This window comes from Piliocolobus tephrosceles, chromosome 3 (genome assembly GCF_002776525.5).
Source record: "Piliocolobus tephrosceles isolate RC106 chromosome 3, ASM277652v3, whole genome shotgun sequence".
Lineage (NCBI taxonomy): Eukaryota > Metazoa > Chordata > Mammalia > Primates > Cercopithecidae > Piliocolobus > Piliocolobus tephrosceles.
The window spans coordinates 183,369,504-183,391,716 of NC_045436.1; the positions used below are offsets into that span (position 1 = coordinate 183,369,504).

At 52.1% G+C, this 22,213-nt stretch overlaps 1 protein-coding gene and 1 long non-coding RNA gene across 3 annotated transcripts in view; both read right to left on the bottom strand.

Annotated features, from left to right (window-relative positions):
* MAEA (macrophage erythroblast attacher) overlaps positions 1-22,213 on the bottom strand; it is a 48,228-nt gene that overhangs the window by 19,711 nt on the left and 6,304 nt on the right. For both annotated transcript variants that reach the window (XM_023206754.3, XM_023206751.3), the window contains exons 2-3: positions 5,059-5,241; positions 1,307-1,510 (exon numbers count right to left, since the gene is read on the bottom strand). In XM_023206754.3, the coding sequence (XP_023062522.1) occupies positions 1,307-1,510; positions 5,059-5,241 (387 nt within the window). The remainder of the gene's footprint in view (positions 1-1,306; positions 1,511-5,058; positions 5,242-22,213) is intronic.
* LOC111539059 lies at positions 14,657-22,194 on the bottom strand. The gene is made up of 3 exons (XR_002730562.3): positions 20,458-22,194; positions 17,173-17,348; positions 14,657-14,973 (listed from the first exon to the last, which is right to left on the bottom strand). It is a non-coding gene; the product is annotated as an uncharacterized LOC111539059 (long non-coding RNA).

A 22,213-nucleotide genomic window follows, 5' to 3' on the forward strand; every position in this document is an offset into this window, starting at 1 on the left:
GTGAGTCCGGAATGTGGGGTCTGCAGGTGAGTCTGGAGTGCGGGGGCCGGGGTGGGCCTGCAGGTGAGTCTGGAGTGTGAGGCCTGCGGATGAGTCTGGAGCGTGGGGCCGGGTGGGCCTGGGGGTGAGTCTGGAGTGCCGCAGGGCAGGGGAGCTGGGCAGGAGTGGGATGGGAGTGTGGGGGAGGCCGTGAGCCAGCAGGGCCTGCAGATGGCCGCATGGGGGCGTGAGTGTGGCCCCACGGGCACCTGAGGTCTTGGACTGCAAAATGTGAGGCCGCCTCCAAGGCTGGGAAGGGAGCCTTGTGTGGGGTGGAATGTGGCCAGGGCTGAGGTCCATCATGCCCCAGGTGGGAGCCACACACATGTGAGTGGGATTTGAGCCATGGAAAGAGAAGACCCCTGGTTAGGCGGAAGCAGGGAGGAGGTGGGCTGAGGAGCCGTGGCAGGGAGTGGCATGGGAGGGAGGCCTGTGGGGCCAGGTGCATGGCCGGGCACGGGGAGGCTGGGCTCGGGGCAAGCCATGGGGCACGCTCCTCTCGCACAAATGCTGCCTGAGAGGTTCTCAAGCGTTGTCATCTTAGTCAAATGGAACACGGATGCCACCTTAACCTGAGTCAGGTGAGGCCGTGCACCCACAGCGGGATCTGGACAGGGGCAAGGGCGACGGGCCCAAGTGCTGGTCTAGGAGGCGCCAACTGCCATGGGCCCCCACGGCGGTGGACAAATGCCCGATGGCGGAGGGGCTGCCCCAGTTAACCTGGCCCAAAGGTGCAGAAGAGTCTATCAAGGCAGCCGAGGGCAGAGGGCAGCACCATCCGGTGTCTGCTCAGCTGTAGCCGTGGACGGCAAGGGTGCCACATGTTGCTACAGCCAAACAGGGTGCCGCAGAAAACACGGAAAACGCACTCCGCCTGAGATAAAGGCAAAGCCCTCACAAGGCAGCAACGGAGCATGTGCCAGTGCGAAACCCAGGGTGCAGGTATCAGACGGGAAAATCCTAAGCAGGATGTGTGGAGACGCCACAGGGAAATGAGAAGAACCTGGAGAGCCGCTTAGACACTGACTTTCTGCCTTCAGAAGGCGAAGCCCCCGCTGCGTTTCCACAAAGGATCAGGGCCTCTCAGCTAGGGAGGAGGCCCTCACCACAGTGCAGACACACACGGGGCCGGGGAGAAACGTGCACACGGGGGAGGGGGACACGCACACGGGGGAGGGGGACACGCACACGGGGGGGGGGGACACGCACACGGGGGGGGGGGGCACGCCCCCCGGGGGGGGGGGAACACACGCACACGGGCACCCACCTCGATGCCGCTCTGGCGCGCCAGCTTGACGGCCGTGCTGTAGTAGCCGCAGCGCAGCAGGTGCTCCACCATCATGCGGTCCATGCGCTTCCTCTTCCACACGCTGGCCGCCGCGGGCTGGTCGCTGCTGTGCTCTTTGAGGTGCTCGATCCGGCGCTTGCACAGCTTGGCGCTCTCGTCCTCGGCCTGGATGGACTCCACCGCCTGAGCCACGCACCACAGAGACCCGGTCAGGACAGGGATGCCCTGCAGCCCCGCGCCACGGGAGGCCAGGCTGCCCCAAGCCACAACACTCACAAGGAGAAAAGCGGGGATCGCGGGACAGGGAAAAACCACGCTCTACCGAGTCCGCCAGGCAGGTGTGCCTGGCCCAAGAGCTGCAGACGGAGACAGTGAAAAATCCACCCCCTGGATCTGCAGCTTCTCTCTCTTAGTTCTGGCTTTATATTAACGCACCCTGAAGCCATGTTGCCAGATGCATGCCAACTTTAAATTTGCTATGCCTTTCTGGTTAAACCGTTTATCGTTACAAGGTGACCTTAACAAATCTTTCGCAATGCTTTTTTTCTTAAAGTCAATTTTGTTAAAAATGAATCGAGCTAGAGAGAAACGTTCCAGGCCTATGCTGCCCAACACAGCTGCCACCAGCCCACGTGGCTGCCACACACTGAAGGGCAGTGGTGCAACTGAGGAACTGAATTCTACATTACAGTTTAACAGCACGCACGGCAACAGACTACAGGACAGATCCAGGACTCGGGCTGACTTCTTTCAGCACATTCCACGAATCTCGGCTTCCAACTGCTGTGCAGAAATCAGCTGTCCTGCTGTTTGTTGCCCCTTTGGAAGTGATCTTTTGCCCTTAGTTGATTTTCAAATATTTCTTTGTCTGTTTTCTTTGATTCCACCATGTCAGTTTATTTTCACTTACCCTGTGTAGGATTCTGACCTGGTGGTACTCATCAGCTCTGAAGCCTTGCTCACTCTCCCGGCACCACCTCTGTCCCCGCCCACTCGTGGGCTCTGGTGAAACACACCGCAGGTTTCTGCTCTATTCTGTGCTTTACTCTCGCAGCCACTTTGATTTTTCGATCTCTGTGTTCCATTCTAGATCATTACTTCAGACCCACCCTCCAGTTCACTAATTCCGTCTTTAGCTTTGTCTGTTAACTGTTAAACTGTTATAGGCAAACGTTGAGTTTTTCACTTTTGTTATTATATTTCCCATTTATTGAAGTTTTAATTCCTTTTAAACTCTAAATCTCTCCCTCTTTTTTTTCTTAAGAGACAGAGTCTCTGCGCAGGCTGAAGTGCAGTGGTGCCATCTCAGCTCACTGCAACCTCCAGCTCCTGCGTTCAAGCGATTCTCCCACCTCAGCCTCCCGAGTAGCTGGGACCACAGGCGCACACCATGCCTAGCTAATTTTTCTGTATTTTAATAGAGACGGGGTTTCGTCGTGTTGGCCAGGCTGGTCTTGAACTCCTGACCTCGTGATCCACCTGCCTCGGCCTCCCAAAGTGCTGGGATTACAGGTACCAGCCACTGTGCCTGACCAATCACTTTTTTTTTTTTAAGACAGTGTCTCGCTCTGCTGCCCAGGCTGGAGTACAGTGACACAATCTCTGCTCGCTGCAGCCTCGACCTCCTGGGCTCGAGCAATTCTCCTGCCTCAGCCTCGCAAGTAGCTGAGACTACAAGTGTGTGCCACCACGCCTGGCTAATATTTTTTGTACAGATGGGGTTTCGCCATGTTGCCTGGGCTGGTCTCAAACTCCTGGGCTCAAGCAATCTACCTGCCTCACCCTTCCACAGTGAGCCACAGTGTCCAGCCTTAAATCACTTTTTATACTTTCTGTTCCCTGCAGAGATTTTCAAACTCTTTTAAGATAGGGTCTCACTATCGCCCAGCTAGAGAGTGCAGTGGCACGATCATGGCTCACTGCAGCCTTGACCTCCTGGGCTCAAGCAATCCTTCTGCCTCAGCCTCCTGAGTAACTGCTGGGGCTACAGGAGGTCACCAGTACCCTTGGCTATTTTTTTTATGTTTTGTGGAGATGGGGTCTCCCTATGTTGCCCAGGCTGGTCTCAAACTCCTGGGCTCAAGTGATTCTGCTGCCTCAGCTTTCCACAGTGCTTTCCAGGTATGAGCCACCACGTCCAGCCTATTTCTGTTCTTTAAGCACAGTAAGGTGTGGCACCTGGCAGCCCCCACACCTGCAGTCCGTGCAGCCCTCTCTGTCTACTGTCTGCTGGGTCTCCAATCCACCGTGGTGTCTTGAGACAGGGTATCATTGGCGCCCAGGCTGTCCCTGTGCTGCATGTTGTACTTGAAAACTCAGAATCTAAGAATCATCGGCCGGGCGCGGTGGCTCAAGCCTGTAATCCCAGCACTTTGGGAGGCCAAGATGGGCGGATCACAAGGTCAGGAGATCGAGACCATCCTGGCTAACACGGTGAAACCCCGTCTCTAGTAAAAATACAAAAAACTAGCCGGGCAAGGTGGCGGGCGCCTGTAGTCCCAGCTACTCCGGAGGCTGAGGCAGGAGAACGGCATAAACCCGGGAGGCGAAACTGTGAGCTGAGATCCGGCCACTGCACTCCAGCCGGGGTGACAGAGCAAGACTCCGTCTCATAAAAAAAAAAAAAAAAAAAAAAAAAAAAAAAGAATCATCGTATGCCCATATTGAAGGTATTCTCCCCATGAAAGAATCTGAATTGACTCTACCCGGAGCTGGAAGGCACCACCAGACTCCAGCCGGGACCACCTCACTGGAGTGAAGGCTAAGGGTCTCCGATCACCCCAGTCCTCTGAACCTAGGCTGCAACACCGTGTCAATGCCAGTCCACTGCTGGTACACCCCACCCTGAGCTGTAATACTGTGGGGTCCCAGCTTCTCTCCACTGGGCCCCACTTTCCATGGCCTGAGTCATCGGTCCTTACCTCCATCTGGCCTGGCCAACACTCTGGGGGCGACAGCAGTCTCTTGCCACTCATCTCTGACTCCCTGCCCGCCGGTTCTGGCCTTTCTGTTTCATATTCTAGTGCGATGTTTCAAGATATCTTATCCCACTTTCTGGGTGTCTTCAGGGGGCCAGATTAGTCCCAATGCCGCTGTCCACCAATCCCAGTGACAAGGAACTCCACAGTCTCCTTGGAGGTGAAATTCCATCTAAAAATAATCAATCAGGCCGGGCGCGGTGACTCACGCCTGTAATCCCAGCTTTGGGAGGCCGAGGCAGGTGGATCACCTGAGACCAGGAGTTCGAGACCAGCCTGGCCAACACGGTGAAACCCCATCTCTACTAAAAATACAAAAATTAGCCAGGCATGGTGGCACGCACCTGTAATCCCAGCTCCCCGTGAGGCTGAGGCAGGAGAATGGCGTGAACCCAGGACGTGGAGGCTGCAGTGAGCCGAGATTGTACCACTGAACTCCAGCCTGAGTGACAGAGCGAGACTCTATCTCAAAAAAAAAAAAAAAAAAAAAATCAATCAACCTGCTGTACATCCTGGCCTCCCTGTGGCCTGGGCTCTGGACACTCCTGGAACGAGACAATACGGTCCCTACAGGAACAGGAAGCTGGCCTGCTCAGCCGACAGTGGCCCCAGAAGGCAAGCAGCAGGGAAGAGGGCCCCCAACCACACCTCCCGCGTTCCCACCATAGCAGCTTGCCCGTCTTAGGCCTCATTTTCAAGACAAAAGGGGTGTCCGTGCCCCCGGCCAAAGAGGGACCGCCGGGCGGGACCAACCTTCCTCTTGAGGACGCTGAGCTTCTCCACCACGCCGTCCAGCAGGCTGACCACGGAGTCCACGGCGGGGCAGCCGCTCAGTGTCTTCTCCAGCTCGGCCACCACCATGGTGACGTGGCTGGTCTCCCGGTCAATGTTCTTCTGAGCGGCGCGAAAGCGTTTGTTCAGCGTCTCGTAGGGCACCTAGAGAGAAAGGAGGATGGTGAGGAACCGCTCCCCTGGTGTGAGCCCCACCAGCCCCGCACCCAGGACACACCACGTCTCCTCATGGCACTTGTAGAGGCAGAAGTCTCAGGAGGTTCGTGGTCTCAAAGGATCTACTCTAAACCTCAACCAAGACCCACAAAAGCCCTGGTGAGCAGAGAGCCACTCCACATCCCTGGATGAGAAGCAACCCCAATTTTTGCCAAAAACATTGTAAGTGTATGTAGGCAAAATAATTCCAAAGTTCATCCAGAATAATTAACAGTCCAAGAAATTTCCAAACAGGAGAGGAGTGACCAGGGCGTGAGGCCATCATACGGTAAAACACAGGATTGGCCGGTGATCAGCTAGGCTGGTGCGGCTGCAGGCGCCACCACATGAGGCCGGGCTGGGCAGGGACAAGGGTGCACGGGGTGTGGGCTCCACATGGGTTGGGGTTGGGCACAGCAAGCCTCAAACACGCAGGTGAAGCCACAGTGCACAACTCACACCCTCCTGCACAAGAGCATTTGCCTTCCCACTCATAAAAATCATCCATTCCCTATGGAAAATAAGTTTATCAAGGAGAATCTTAACATCATCGTTAGTTTTCTGTCCCTCTGGAGAGAAGCGCTGCTGAGTTCTCTGCCCGTTCCCTGTGCTCTACGGTTTGAAAGCAGCATGAATGACAGAATCACGCCCCAGCGCTCCCCAGCTGCCGTGGCCGGGCTCTGGCAGGAAACACTGTCCGTGGTCCTAGCTGCGCTGGCAGCCAGCAGCTCACCGCAGAGCGCGTCAGCAACACATCCATGCTGCTGCCCGGGAGCACTGAGCCCAACTCTGCCGTCACAGCTGTGCTGGAACAAGCGCTCCACCTCTGCCGCATCTCCAGCTGTGCCCAACCATGGGGGACAGACTCTCGGGCACTGCCTGCTCCCCCGGCCCCGGGCGGGCCTCGACCTCGTGTCAGCCACTGTGCTTAGCTGTGAGATCACGTGAGGAAGGCAGGGCTGCAGTGAGGGAGACCTGGACGCAGCTCAGCACTTGGGCTTCCCAGGACTGGGACAGCCAGGGCAACAGAGACTGGACTGGCCTCAGCCAAGGAAGGAGTCACACAGCAGGGTTCTTCCCCCGACTTTCCCCCAAAAGCAGGGGCAGGAGGCGGGTGGCAAGGCCAGCTCTGAGCCATTCCCCCCGGCTGCCACTCGCCACTCAGCCTGGCCCCAGCTGCCCTCCACTCAGACATCCCCCAGGGCCAACGTGGACCCACCACAGGTGACAGTGTGCACACACTCTCGTTCACACCAGACAGCCACACAGGAGGGCATGCAAATGGCAGCCAGCATCACCGTCTGCTACCGAGCAGGACTCACACTTACTGGTGAGCAAATGAGTCTTAGGATGTTGAGAAGGCAGGCAGGGAAGCTGTCAAGGTACAACACGTTTAACCAACTCACAGAGCAGTGACAACAGGAGACGGACTTGAAGCCAGGCACCGTGTGTGGCATCCGGAACCAAGCTTGCTGGTGCCACGCGGCCTGGGGTCCCATCACCCACACTGGCCACCTTCAAGATTTCTCCCAAGGATTTGGCACCGCTTAGGAAAGATGGGAGAAATTATTTTTCTCTGCTCTACATCCAGTGATGGGAAGTCACAGCAGACAGCACTTCAGCTCTCCATAAATACCTGACCAGTGCAAGCAAGCTCAACCAGACCCACTAGGGAAGGCCCCAAAGGCCCCCGAGGCCCTGACACCACAGCTGGACACCGGCCCGCGCCGCGCGACTCTCCCACTGGAGACCGTATCTGAGCGTGTCCTGCCACGAGGCGGAATTTCTAAAGGACGCAAAGCACACTCAGTCTTCGCTCTGCCATGCCGGGGTCTCACACGAGCAGGACAGAAAGTCTTTGCCATTAGACGGATAGACAAAGAGGCACAACCACCCTCGCTCGCACGGAGGAACCCACGCAGCATCCACACACCAGCACATTCCAGAATGCCACCAGGAAAGGAAAGGCCTCTCTGGACGTCCCTCAGCTGCATTCAAGTTCCACGCGGGAACAGGGCCTTTCTGGACTGTCCAATCCCTGGCGGGCCATCCCCCTCACCGCGGTGCTTACGCTGCTCAGGCACAGGGCAGAGCTCCGGGCAGCTGATGTGCTGCGGGCAGGAACTCCCAGCGCAAGGCGAAGAGGCCCTGCCCAGAACTCACCACGCTTACGCAGGACGCGAGCATGAAGGAAGCCCAGGAGGGGCTCACCGGGGCCACGGTGTCTTCCCAACTGGAAAGACCCCACCTCCCTGCCAGCGGCTCTCAGGGTCCACGTCCAGCCGCTTACTCCTCAGGCCTCCCACGCCTCTGCGCACGCTCCTCCTCCTGCTCCTCCTCCAGCGCCGGCCTGGGGCTATCCAATCTGCGTTCAGGGGATGAGCGCCGCAGACCCTCTCACTCCAGCGGGGCAGCTGCTGACCACGCCCCCCAGAGACGCCAAGCTAGCCCCGGAAAGCAGCGCCTCCTCTTCCGGGGACCCAGCACGTGACTCCCGGCCCTAAAAGCTCCCCTACACTGGCCTGGGCTGGCTGGTTAGCAACACCCCCTTCACAGGCTCCTTAAAGGGCATTTGGTGACCGAGTGGAATTTCAGAAATGCTGAAGACTCTAACTCGAGCCAAATTATCACTCAAGAATGAGGACAAACTGAAGTTACTTTCAGATATGCAAGGGCTGAAAGCTGAACACACACAAACCTTTCTGGGAGAAAAACTACTCAGAAATATTGCTTAGTGACCAAACACAACAAATCCATGGAGAAAGACAACGTAAGACACAAGAAACAGCACTGCAGAGAGGGGCCAGCAGAAAATACAGCTCACCCAAATGAGGACGGGCAACCTAACAGACTGTATCACAAGAAGAACTGTGAAAAGGGGCAAAGCATTAAAAATAGATTCCTAATAGCACAGGCAACGGAAAGAGACAAATGGGACTACATCAAACTTAAAAACTGCAGAGCAGGAAAAACCAATAGAGTAAAAAATGGGAAAAAATAGCTGCAATCCAGGATCTGCATATGAAGCTACTATCCAGAATGCACTTTAAAAACTCCCACACCTCCACAACCAAAGGAAATCTTCAATTTTAAACGGGTGAAGGACTTAAGACACTTCTACAGAGAAGATAAACCAATGGCCAAGCGGTACATGACAAGATGCTCCACACGACCAACCACTTGGCAGATGCAAGTGCAAACGTGAGGCATCACCTCGTGCCTGCTAGGACGGCGATTGCTAAACACCGAAAGCTACGCCACGGCAGGAAGCGGAGCAGCGGGACCCGCGTGCGGGGCCAGGGAACGTGCCCGGCGCAGTGTGGAGAGCAGAGGCAATTCCTCAGAACGTTAGGCACTAGGCTCCTGAGTCCCCAGCAGGCCACGAGAACTGAAGGCAGGGTCCCAGGAGGTATCTGCACAGCTGTGTTCATGGCAGCCACGAGGCAGAAGCAACCCAAATGTCCATCACCAGGGGAATGAAGGAAGAAAACGTAGCAGTCACACGCCACGTAACGACATTTCGGTCAACAACAGACTGTACAGGTGATGGTGGTCGCATTGAGATTAGGTCACTGCATTCTCACTGCACCTTTTCTATGTTTCGATATGTACGATGCAAACCACCACCGTGGAACAGCCGCCTGCAGTATTCAGCACAGCGACATGCTGTACAGGTTTGCAGCCCAGGAGCCACAGGCTGTACCACGGTGCGAGCAGGCAGCAGCCACACCGTCTGGGCTCCTGTGAATTAGTTCGTTCTGTGATGTTCGCACAGTGAAGTCGCCTAACGATGCATTTCTCAGAGCTTTTCCATGTAAGTGACACATGACTGTATCTGCACATGTAGCGGTTCCTTTCAGGCATCAACTTGATTGGACTAGGGATACCTAGAGAACCGTGAAGCATTACTTCTGGGTGCCCCGGTGGGGGGTTTCCAGAGGAGACTGGTGGATGAGTGGGAAGATGCCCTCCAGGTGAGTGGCACCACCCAGCCCGCTGGGGCCCAGACAGAACGAGAAAGGAAGAGGATAAGCAATTTCCTCTCCCTCCTGGAGCTGGGACCCTGCCCTTTGGCATCAGAACTCCAGGGTCTCTGGCCTTTGGACATTGGGACTTGCACCAGCATCCCCCAGGGTTCTCAGGCCTTTGGCTCTGGAATGAGCCATGCACCAGCTTCCCAGGGTCTCCGGGGTGCAAGTCTGCTGAGGGGCTCAGCCTCTGTAATCACATGAGCCAATTCCCCAACAAATCCCCTCATCTACGAATATACAGTATGAATTCTGTCTCCCTGGGGAAAACTAACACAACACACAGTGGAATAGTATTCAGCCTTTTAAAAGAAGGCAATCCTCTCACACGCTGTAACATGGATGAATCTTGAGGACATTCTGCTAAGTGAAAAAAGTCAACCATGAAAAGACAAATCTGCACGACTCTGCTTGTGTGAGGTATCTCACATAGTCCGACTCTTAGACACAGAAAGCAGAATAGTGGATGCCAGGGGCTGGGGTGGGGAGGAGGTAGTTTTGTTCAATGGCTATGGAGTTTCCAGTTTGCAAGATGAGAGGGTCCTAGTGATACAGATGGTATGACTGTACTGTGTGCTTATGGTACAGTGTCTACACTATAAATGGATAAAGTGGTTGCTGTATAAAATGGTTGATGGCAAATTTTATATATATGTAACATTAATAATATCTTAAATTTTAAAATGTTAAAAAAATTCTAATGAATTTTGATAAATGGCACCTGATTGCAAGATTTCTTATAAAGCTAGAGTGGTCAAGCCAGTACAGCACTGGTCTAGGAACGGATACAGGGGTCAATGCAGGTGGGGAACCCAGAAGAGGACCCACAGGCAGGGTCCATTTACATCCAGCCAAGGGGCCAAGGCTACTGAGGGGAAGGACAGTCTCTGCAACAGCCAGGACAAGGAAGGGATGGCCCTCAACCCCAACCTCACATCCCCACGACAAGTGCGTCCGTATACATCACGGACCTAAACATAAAAGCTCAAACTGTGAAACTCCTTAGAGGGAAACATGGGAGAAAATCTTCGCATCCTTGAGACAAGCAGCGGTTTCTTAGAAGGATACAAAACGCACCAACTGTAAAAGAAAAATCCATCCTCTGAACCTTATCAAAACTAAAACTTCTCCTCTTCAGAAAACAATGTAGAAAATAAGAACATGAGCCATAGACTGGGAGAAGGCCTTCATAGCACACCTGACAAAGGGCTTCCATCTGAAATACAGCCAACGCCTGCAGCCTCAGTATTAGGACAAGCAAGCTCCCCCGACCCTTTTTTTTTTTTTTTTTTTTTGAGACAGAGTCTCACTCCATCACCCAGGCTGGAGAGCAATGACGCAATCTCGGCTCACTGCAACCTCCGCCTCCCGGGTTCAAGCGATTGTCCTGCCTCAGCCTCCCGAGTAGCTAGGACTACAGGCGCCCGCCACCTCACCCAGTTAGCAATCCCATTTTTTTAATTGGGAAAAGGTTTGAACAGGAACATCGCAAAAAAGTTCTACGAAGGGCAGGTAATCTCTAGGAAGACGTGTAACACCATGAGTCGTCAGGGAAATGCCAGTCAGACCACAGCGGAAGGCATGGTGAGGAATGTTACGGGTCCATGTGACGCTGCCAGGTTCCCCAACAAACATTTGGCCAAGTATTATTCTGGGTGTGTCTGTGAGAGCATTCTGGGATGGGATTAAAATGTGAATGGATAGACAGAGGAAAGCCCACAGCCTTCCCGTTGGGGAGGGGCCTGCCCCATCTGCTGAGGACCTGAAGGGAAGGGCCAGGCTGGGTAAGAAGGAACTCCTCCTGTGGGCAGGGCATGGTCTTTTCTGGCCTTTGCACTTGGACTAAACCCTGGCTCTTCCTGAATCTCCCGCCCGCCTGACAGCTTCCGGGTTAAAACTGTTACTGTCGGCCCTCTTGGTCCTCAGGCCATGAGACTCAGACTGGAACTACACTTCAGCTCTCCTGGGTCTCCAGCTTGGGACTTAGCCTCGGTAACTGCACCAGCCAATTCTTTGTGATACATCGCCTTACGTGCACGCATGTGCACACACACGCACCCACACACACATGCACCCACACACACGCGCACACACCCACACACACCCACACCCCCACACGCACGCGCACGCACCCACACATGTGCGCACACACCCACATGCGTGCGCACCCACACGCACGCGCGCACACACACCCACGCACACACACACACAGGCGCCACTGGCTGTTTCTCTGGAGAACCCTGGCACCCAGAAGAACAGTTCCAAGTCAAGAGACTTCCACCACATGCTGTGGAGCCAGGATACCTGGACTCTTGCTGGCCGCCGTTCTAATGATCCTTCTGGAAAAAGCACTTAGTTCTTTAAAAGGTAAAGACACCTACCAGATGACTCAGCCATTCCACTCCCAAGAAATAGAATATCCACATACAGGTGCAGGAATGCTTGTTCACCACAGTTCCAAATGTCCATTGACCAGGACACCACATTAAACAAACCGTGGTGTGCCCACACAGAAGAGTCCTCCAGCAATCAGAGGGAGGGCCGTGCCACCTGGAAGCAGCTGGGCACAGCACACGTGGGCTCACTCACAAGGCACCCTAACCAGGGCCGGGCTCACCTACTGCAGCAGCTCTCCACAGGGACAACGTGCTCCCCAGAGGACATCTAGACCTTTTTGATTTGCCACAATTGGAGCATGGCTGTGAACTGGACAAACCACAAGAGGAAATTAACTGGAACAAAGAAAACCTTATCGATCCACCGAAAGAAATGAAAAACCAAAGACAAAAGTATAGGAAACAGAAAGCAAAATCAGACGGTGAAGAGGAGTCCACAGTATTAGTAATAGTCATAAATCTGGACGGCTACGGAAAGACAGAAATATCAGTACAAGTTTTTTGTTTTTAAAACATCTCTCAGAAGCCGAAGCAGATTAAAAAAAGGATAAAGCCACAAAGCAGTACCATTCAATAAGTACAACGTGAGCCACATTTGTATAGTTTCATATTTTCTAGTAGCCATAGTACAAAGAAACACATGAAATGTATTTTAATATATTTTATTTAACCCAATTCATCCCAAATACGTTCATTTAAACAATATAAATAATTATCAGGGGCCAGGCGTGGTGGCTCACACCTGTAATCCCAGCACTTTGGGAGGCCAACGCAGGCGGATCACGAGCTCAGGAGAACGAGACCATCCTGGCCAACATGATGAACCCCGTCTCTACTAAAAACACAAAAAAAATTAGCTGGGCGTGATGGCGGGCACCTGTGGTCCCAGCTACACGGGAGGCTGAGGCAGGAGAATGGCGTGAACCTGGGAGGCGGAGCTTGCAGTAAGTGGAGACCACGCCACTACACTCCAGCCTGGGCAACAGTGCGAGACTCTGTCTCAAATAAATAAATAAATAAAACAATTTGAGGGCGAAGCACGGTGACTCATATCTGGAATCCCTATGCTTTGGGAGGCCAAGGTGGGAGGACTGCTTGAGGCCAGGAGCTGGAGACCAGCCTGGGCAACGTAGACACCCCCGTCTCTACAAAAAATATACAAAATAAAACAATAATAAATAATCATTAGATATTTTACATTCTTTACCCTCTTGGTACTAAATCTTGGAAAGCCAGGGTGTGTTTTACATTGAGAGCACACGACAATTTGGACCAACATCATCTCAAGTACTCGACAGCCACACGGGACTCCCAGAAGACACACCGGTGAGGTTAAGGAAACTGGAGCCACACTACCAACAGGGGGAGGAGGGTGTGTGGGGTTTGACAGGAGCTACAGAACCTGGGCCTCACCCTTTGACCCAGGTATTCTACTTCTATGGACCAAGACTAAAAACTCCCCACTCCTATGTGCAGAGCTACACACCATGGACCCCCTGCCCTGCCGGAACCCCCCCCCCACCCCGCCGTCAGAGCCCCCTGCCCTGCCAGCATGGTGCAAGCATGCTCTTCAGTTGTCTATTAAGCTGAATCATACAAAAAATCCCAATGTCATTTTTAATTTTACCAATTTTTACTGACAGAATTCACAGGCCATACAATTCACCCTTTTAATGTGTACAATTTAGTAGTTTTTAGAATAAGCACAAGGTTGTACAAATCACTCCTTACTTCCAGAAGATTCATCACTCCAAAAAAGGAACCCACTGTAGTCCCCTCAGACCCAGGCAATCAACCACCAACCGATTCCATATAAATGGAATCTCACGGGACGTGGACTTTCGTATCTGGCTTTTCTCACTTAGCATGTTTACCAGGTTCACCTGTGATGTGGCATGCAGCGACACCATTCTTCTTCATGGCGGTCTTCCAGGGTATTCATATACCTATTTGTTTAGGTATTCACAAATGATGGACCTTTGGCTGCTATCGAGAAGGAGATGGCATTCTTTGTTTTTTTTTTTTGAGACGGAGTCTCACTGTCGCCCAGGCTGCAGTGCAGTAGCGTGATCTCAGCTCACTACAACCTCTGCCTCCCAGGTTTAAGCGATCCTCCTGCCTCAGCCTCCCGAGTAGCTGGGACTACAGGTACATGCCACCACACCCGGCCAATTTTTTATTTTTTTTTGTATTTTTAGTAGAGATGGTGTTTCACCAATGTTGACCAGGATGGTCTCAATCTCCTGACCTCATGATTCACCCACCCCGGCCTCCCAAAGTGCTGGAATTACAGGCATGAGCCACCACACCCGGCCCAAGGATGACATTCCTAAGAGTTTCTACTGCTCTTGGGGATAAGCTGAGGAGAGGAACTGCCAGGTCCTATGGTAACTCTGTGTCACCTGAAGAACGGCCAGGTTGTTTTCCGAGGTGGCTACGTTTGAGGATTTCAGTTCCCCACAATCACACCCAACAACTCACCATTGATCTTCCTACAGCCCTTCTGGTGGGGTATGAAGCAACACCTCACTGTGGTTTTAGTTTGTATTTCCCCAAGGATTAATGATGTGCTTAGAGGTCATTTGTATATCTTTGCAGAAGTTTGCTAAAATTGTGTGCTCATTTAAAAAATGTTTTCTTGGCTGGGCACAGTGGCTCATGCCTGTGATCCCAGAACTTTGGGAGGCCGGGGTGGGGGATCACGAAGTCAGGAGATCAAGACCATCCTGGCTAACATGGTGAAACCCTGTCTCTACTAAAAATACAAAAAAATTAGCCAGGCGTGGTGGCGGGCACCTGTAGTATCAGCTACTCAGGAGGCTGAGGCAAGAGAATGGGGTGAACCCGGGAGGTGGAGCTTGCAGTGAGCCGAGATGGCGCCACTGCACTCCAGCCTGGGTGACAGAGCAAGACTCCGCCTCAAAAAAAAAAAAAGTTTTCTTTTGCCTTTGTATTAATGAACTAGAAGAGTTCCTAACCTATTCTCCATACTAAACCCTTAACAGATGTATGACTGGCAAAGATTTTCTCCCTGTTCTGAGCAGCTGTCTTAGTCAGCTTGGGCTGCTGTAACAAATACCACAGACTGGGCGACTGAAACAGCAAACACTGATTTCTCACAGTTGTGAGGGCTGCATGTCTGACCTCAAGGTGCCAGCACGGTGGGGTTCCTGGTGACGACCTTCTTCCTGGTGATGTCCTCACGTGGTCCTTCCCAGGTATGTGCATGCTGAGAGCGCCCTGTTCTCTCCATCTTCCTATGAGGACACTAATCTCAGCACTGGGTCTCTATCCTTGTGACCACCTTCAAACCCAATTACCTCCCAAAGGCCATACCTCCAAATACCACCCCATGGCAGGTTAGGGTCTAAGCACATGGAGCTGGAGGGACTCAGACACTCAGCACACAGCGGTAGTCTTCAAAACTTCCTCAACAGTGTCCTTTGAAACACACCCTTCCCATTTTAGTCGTCCAGTTTACCTATTTTGTGCGTGTGCATGTGTGTGTGTGTTTTAGGCATTGTAGCTAATAAACCACTGCCTAATTCCATGTCAGGAAAACTTACATCTTTAAGAGCTTTATAATTTTAGGTGTTACATGTAAGTCTGACCCATTTTAATTTTTTTATACAGCGTGTGAGGTTGAAGTCCAACTTCATTTTTTGCTTGTGGAGATCTAGTTATCTCAGCATCACTTGTTGAAAACACTGTTCTTTCCTATCTTGGCAGCCTCGCTAAAAATCAATTCCCACGAATGCATGGTTCACATCTGGACTCTGATTCCACCCCGCTGACGTGCATCGACCCTTTTGTGATTCCACCCCACTGATCTACATTGACCCCTCTGCCAGCACCGTGCAGTCTTCATCACCACGGCTCCGTGGAAAGCACTGAAGTCAGGAAACGCAGGCCTCCCAACTGCTTTCTCAAAGATGGCTCCTCGCATTTCCACATGAATTTTCAGAACAGCTGTCAATGTCCACAAAAAGGCCAGCTGAGATTTTGACACAAAAATCTCTTGAATCTGTAGGTCAACTGGGGGAGTATTGCTGTCTTAATAACAGTAAGTCCTATTTCTAAGTATCTTATTATTTTGGTGCTGTTGTAAATAACATTTTAATTTTCTTTTTGATCATTTCCAAGGTAAAGAAATATAACTTATTTTTACTTATCTTGTATTGTGCAACCTTGACGAACTAGTTTATTAGTACTACCAGTTCCCAAGTGTATTCCTTAGGAATTCCATATAGAAGATCATGTCATCTGCAACTACAACTTTACATTTTCTTTTCCAGTATGATTATTTTCCTTGCCTAACTGTACTAGTTAGAGCCCCCAGGATGATGCCAAATGTAAATGGGAACTGGTATCTTTCATCTTGTTGCTGTTCTTAGGAGGAAAGTGTTACTGTATGGCATGAAGCAAGATGTTAGCTGTGGGTTTTCCACGATGCCCTTTATCAGATTGAGGAAGTTCCTTTCTATTCCCGGTTTTTTCAGCATAGGAGTGTTTGTATGATGAAAAGGTGTTGGATTTTGTAAAGTGCTTTTGTTGCATCTATTGAGATGATTAGGTGGTTGTTGTCCTTCATTCTATTAATATGATACATGACATTGATTTTCATGCATTGAACCAACCTTGCATTTCTGGGGGAAATCCTACTTAGTCCTGACGCATAATCCTTTCTATATGTTACCAGATTCAGTTTGCTAAGATTTTGTTGAAGATTATGGCATCTATTTTCTTTCAACTGGAACAATGGTCTGTGGCTCTGTGATGTATTTGTCTGGTTCAAGGTTATATCAAGGTTATACTGGTGTCACAGAAGGAGTTGGGACGTACTCACTCCTTAACTGTTTTTAGGAAGAGTTGGTGTAAATTCTTCTTTAATGTTTAACAGAATTCATCAGTGAAACCATCTGGTCCTGGGCTTTTCTTTGTGAGGTTTCTTGTAGTAACCACCTGTTACAGGTCTATTAAGTCATCATTTTTAACTTACAAAAATAACAACTATATATGGTTCAACCTAATACATTTTTCCTTCTACACATTTTGTCTGTGTCCCTTGTGCAATGCTTATTTGTTTTTATTTACTTATTCACTTACTTATTCCTTCATTCACACAGGGTCTCACTCTGCTGTTTGGGCTGGAGCCCAGTGACATAATCATAGCTCACTGCAGCCTTGAGCCCCTGGCTCAAGTGATCCTCCTGCCTCAGCCTCCCAAAGTGCTGGGATTACAGCCATAAGCCACTGTGCCTGGCTTGGTATTTGCTTTTAAATTCTGGTTCTACCTTATCTGGTTATACCAAATAATTAAACTTTTATTTATCACGTCTCCCCAATTTTTCCTAAGTAATTTGTTGCATTACAGCTTTTTACAATCACAGGATTTCTCAACTTAGCGAATGTTAAATTACATTTTCTCCAGTACATCTTCCCCTTCAGCGACTCACAGAAGTAATCCTCCCTGATTTCATCACTGAAACAGAACGTAGCAAGTAGCGTGAGTGGAGACATGCGTGAAACGTCTGCACCTGCTTGCCCGCTGCCCCCACACTGTGCCATCAGCTTCAGGATGTGCTTCCTCAAACCTTCTCCAGCTTTTGCCGTGCTTCTCTGACAGAATTTGCTGACAAAAAGAAATGCATTTTAGTGTGTCATCATCATGTTTTCACCAACACAGGAAGGAAGAATTTCCCCAATGGCACGAGGCTCTTTGTCTTTTGCAATTAACCATAAGAGGTTTCTAAATAGTGATCACAAAGCTCATCACAGGGCCGGAAGTGCTGGATTAAGCCCTGAGTGGCAGTTTGCATCCCCCTCTGTCCTGGAGGGCCCAGTCTCATGTTCTGGTGCAGGGCATGGAATCACGGTGGCTTCCTGCCATCCTGAGCTAATCTCCCCAAGCACAGCATATACCCTGAGGGAGGCTCACAAAGGACAAAAATGCTTCGAATCCCCCAAGAGGCTTCTTGAAAAAAACGACACTTCCAGTCAACTTCTGAGGGGATGTGACCAGATTGATGTTGCGCCCTACAAAGTTCACGGTGGGAAAGAGCACTGTTGGCCCTGAGCTCTGCACTCCCAGTTAGGCTCAGCCTTAGCCAGCCGCTTCCTTGCAGGAACCTTTTTAAGCCACTGATCCATCTTGGAAAGGGTATGCGACCTGTGACAGCGGCACATACACACACAACACAGCACCAGACTCGGAAGTCAGCAGCGTGGAAGAGCCGGGGCTGTGCCCCACGCAGTCCAGTGCCCTCATCCCCGGGTCGCTCCCTGACCAAACGACACACAGACCACAAGCGGGCAGGAATGTCAGTTCATATACACGACATTAGCAGAGCTTCCTTCCTCACCTTTCCATAAAATATTTCAAAGGAAGTCAGTTGTTCTGCCACAAAGTCACAACTTTGGCAGTTACACACCTGGCTGTTGTGTCTGGCAGGGCCCAGCCCTTCTTGGTGTCCCTTTCATTATAAATAAGAAATGTTTTATCAAACACAAAAAGAGCAACATGATATCATCACGGTTTCATGCAGAAACACGGCATCCTCTGCTAGTGCCAATCTTCCTTCGGGCCTTTACTGAAAGGGCACCGTGGCAGTCAGGCTGCCTGCTAAGAACACTGTTGGATCGTCTGTTTCTGCTGCTTCGGGTTATGGTGAATGGGATGTGTTCTAACTGGCTGGCGGTGGTACAGAGAACAGCGACTGGGTTTCGTGCACTTACTGTGTGCCCCGTTATTGTGCTGACTTTCTCAATGATTACATTTACTTCTATTTCAATTCTTGCTGCTTTAGACAGAATTGCCAAAATAATATTTAATAGTATTTTGCTCATTTGTTAATTGGAAAATTGATTTCTTCTCTATCCTCCAAAAGAGCTTATAATCCCAGTGGTCAGAAACAAGCAAATACCATACGTGAGACAGCAGTCATGACTCAGGAGGGAAAAGGGCGGAAGTGGGAGATGCTGGGGCTGCGGTTTCAACAGTGGGGTCAGAGAAGCTTCACAAGGTGACATCTCAACAAAGACTGAAGGAGGTGCGGACATGGGCCCCACGTCGGCAAAGACTGAAGGAGGTGAGAACATGGGCCCACGGACATCGGCAAAGACTGAAGGAGGTGAGGACATGGGGCCACGGACATCGGCAAAGACTGAAGGAGGTGAGGACATGGGCCCCACATCGGCAAAGGCTGAAGGAGGTGAGGACATGGGCCCACGGACATCGGCAAAGACTGAAGGTGAGGACATGGGCCCACAGACATCTGTGGGAGGAGCGCTCCAGACAGAGGAGGGTGGCACTAAAACCCTGGGCTCAGCATGCTGGCCTGGTTGAGCGGCAGCAGAAAGGCCACTGGCCCAGCACCCTACAGGGCAAAGGGCCTGGAAGCCACTCTAACAACCCTGGCCTTCATCCCCAAGACAGGAAACTCCTAGAACAAAAGGATGACAGAATCTGGCGCTGGGGCAGCTGGGGTGGGCATGGGCAGAGCAGGACCAGCCAGAAGGCTATTCAGTATTCCGGAAAGAGATGCGACTTGAGCCGCAGGGGCAGAGAAGGGAAGAGCAGCAGCAGCTGGGCCTGGGCATGTCCTGACGCCAGGGTGGAGGGGCAGATGGGCTGGGCATGAGCTGCGACAACAGAGGCGTCAAGGCCAACCTGAAGGTTCTGGCCTGACCAAGGGAAGGGAGACTGGTAGAATGGTTTGGGCAACAGGTGTTAAGATGAAAAGCTCAGATCTAAATATGCCAAGGAGCTGGGCGTGGTGGCTCACACCTGTTATTCCAACACTTTGGGAGGCCCAGGAGGGAGGACTGCTTGAGACCAGGAGATGGAGACCAGCCTAGATAACGGAGTGAGAACCTATCTCTACAAATAAAAAAATTAGCCAGGCAAAGAGGTAGGCGTCTGTGGTGCCAGTTACCCAGGAGGCTGAGGCAGGAAGATCGTCTGAGCCTAGGAAGTCGAGGCTGCAGTGAGCTGTGATGATGTCACTGCACTCCAGTCTGGGTGCCAGAGTGAGACCCCATCTCTAAAAATAATAATAATTTTAATGCCAAGGTGCCTTGCCAAGTTGGTATGTTTTACGGGCTACTGGACACAGGGCTCTGGGGTTGCGAAGATACCTGCCTGGGAGTCATCCGTATACGCAGTGGGTCCTAAGAGTCCACTAGACCCTGTGAGAACACCAAGGCAGCGGCACTCACAGCAACACCCAGGGCCAAGGACTGAGCCCGGGGAAACGCGAGGATGGTGCTCTGGGAGCCCGAGGGGGTGAACTGTCTTCTAGCCCCACAAGAGGTCGAGATGGGCAGCAAGAATCCAGCATGGGTCTCAGCAGTGTCTTGAGGTTATCTGGTGCCCTGGTTATAGCATTGGGATGGGGGCAAAACCAGATAAGCAATTCCAGAGACCCCAAGGCAGGGCCGGCTCAGAGAGAGGGGACCCGTGGGTCCCGCCGACAGTTAACCAGAAGACGGTGTGTGTACCTCTTCATGGTTAACCAGAAGACAGTGTGTGCCTCTTTAGGTCACAGGGACGGGGCAGGGGGTCTGGTGCATGAACAAAGGCTGGCCTTGGGTGGAGCACAGATGACGTATCCCCAGTAATGGGAAGGGGACAGTGAGCGCAAGTGGGCAGGGAACAGACAGGGCCAAGCCACAAGCACAGCACAAGCATGGGGGCAGGCGCGGGGGCACTCATGGAGAACAGGTGGCATATGGAACAGTACCTGGTGTACAGGGTGCTAAAATGCCTCCAGAAGCATGGCCATGCTGCCAGGCAGTACTCCGCACCCACTCCAGGCCAGCAACCAGGTTCCTCAGCAGTTAGGTGCCGCTTCTGTGGCCAGTGCAGGGGCCTTTCACAGCGGGGTTTCCATGCTGGAATGTTCTAGAACAATGGGAAGGAGAGAAGGGCAGGGGCAGGGGCTACATTGCAAGGGGTGGAGGGGAGGCAGAAAGGAAATGCAAGAGGCTGAACACACCCAGATGAGGGCACAGGCTGTGAGACCAAGGCGTACTCCGGAATGCAGCAAGTGGACAGAAAGTGAGAGGCAAAGTTTAGGAATTTCCCAGACAGACGGGGTAGAAATTGGTTGGGCCAACAGCCATTGACTGTGACTCCTGTGCCAGGCACTCATGCGTGTGAAGTGAACGACGACAAAGGCTGGCCCCTACCCTCACAGAGCAGACGCTCTAAAGGAGACGCCCAACCAAAGCACAAAGAGACGCAGGCGACCACGTCAGACTGTGACGAGTGCTGCAAAGGAAACCAGGCAGGCAAAGGACAAAGGGCAAAAGGAACCACATCCCAATTTTATTTAGGGCAGCAATGAGCCCACACACAGGTGCACACTCTCTCTCCATACACACCACACACACATACACACACACGCACATGCACACACACATATACGCACACACGCACACATACACACACATACACACACGCGCACACACATGCACACACGCACACACACACGCACACGCACACACACGTATGTATTTTTCAGGCTCCTTCTAAGCTAGAAATGGCCAGCCCCACGCTCTGGGTAATGAGCTGAAGGCAAACACTCTGCCAAGGGCCCATGCAGGGAGCTGGCCACGCAGGGCGGCACTGTTCCCCCTTGCCCTCCTCCCGATTGCGAAGGCCGCAGCCCCAGCAGCCATCGTGGACTCAAGGATAAACGTGAGAAACGGAAATGGAGAAAACCTCCAAGTTCTGGGCTGTCACTGAACAAGTGCCAGGGGGACATCACTGTCAACTGACTTCGGAAGGCTGGCTTAGTAAGGCAGGTCTGGGGCTTGTCTGGGGCTCCAAGGCCAAGATGCAGCATTTCATTTTGCGGCTGGAATCGTATCTTTGAACTGCCTCCCAGACATGCGAAGAGAGCTCCGGGAGGTGACTACCCGAGATGGCCTCAGGGAGAGGCCTGGGGAGGGCAGCCGTGTGGGGACAGGAGCATGGAGACCGTCTGTGAAGCCACACGACCTCTGGAGGGCTGGCTGGTGACATAAAAGAACAAAAAGCCCCCAAGACTAGAGAAGACAGCGCAGGCATGTGAGGACGTGCAGCGAGGGGTGGGGAGGGCCCAGAGGATGGTGTCACAGGACACAAGTGAAGGGAGTGTCTCAAGGCAGTGGGGTTCGCTGCGGACTGACCACTTTCAGGAGCATCATCCTGTCCTCAAGAAGAGCATTTGGGTGGAATGTTGGGGGGCAAAAACCTGACCGAGGTAAAACAGGAAGAGAGACAGAAGGAAGAAGGGGCAGAGAAAGGGAGTCATAGCTGGAGGAGGACATGGGGCAAGGAAGGGGTTTGGTTCACGAGAAGAAGACTCAAGAGCCATCCGCACACCAGGGAGCCGCACGGCCAATGGGAAAACCGACCAACAGGAGAGGGAGAGTCAAGTGCAGGAGCAGCCGCGAGGCAAGGGCACAGCGCAGATGGGGGGGGCACACAGAGCAGGTGGGGGGGGCACAGGC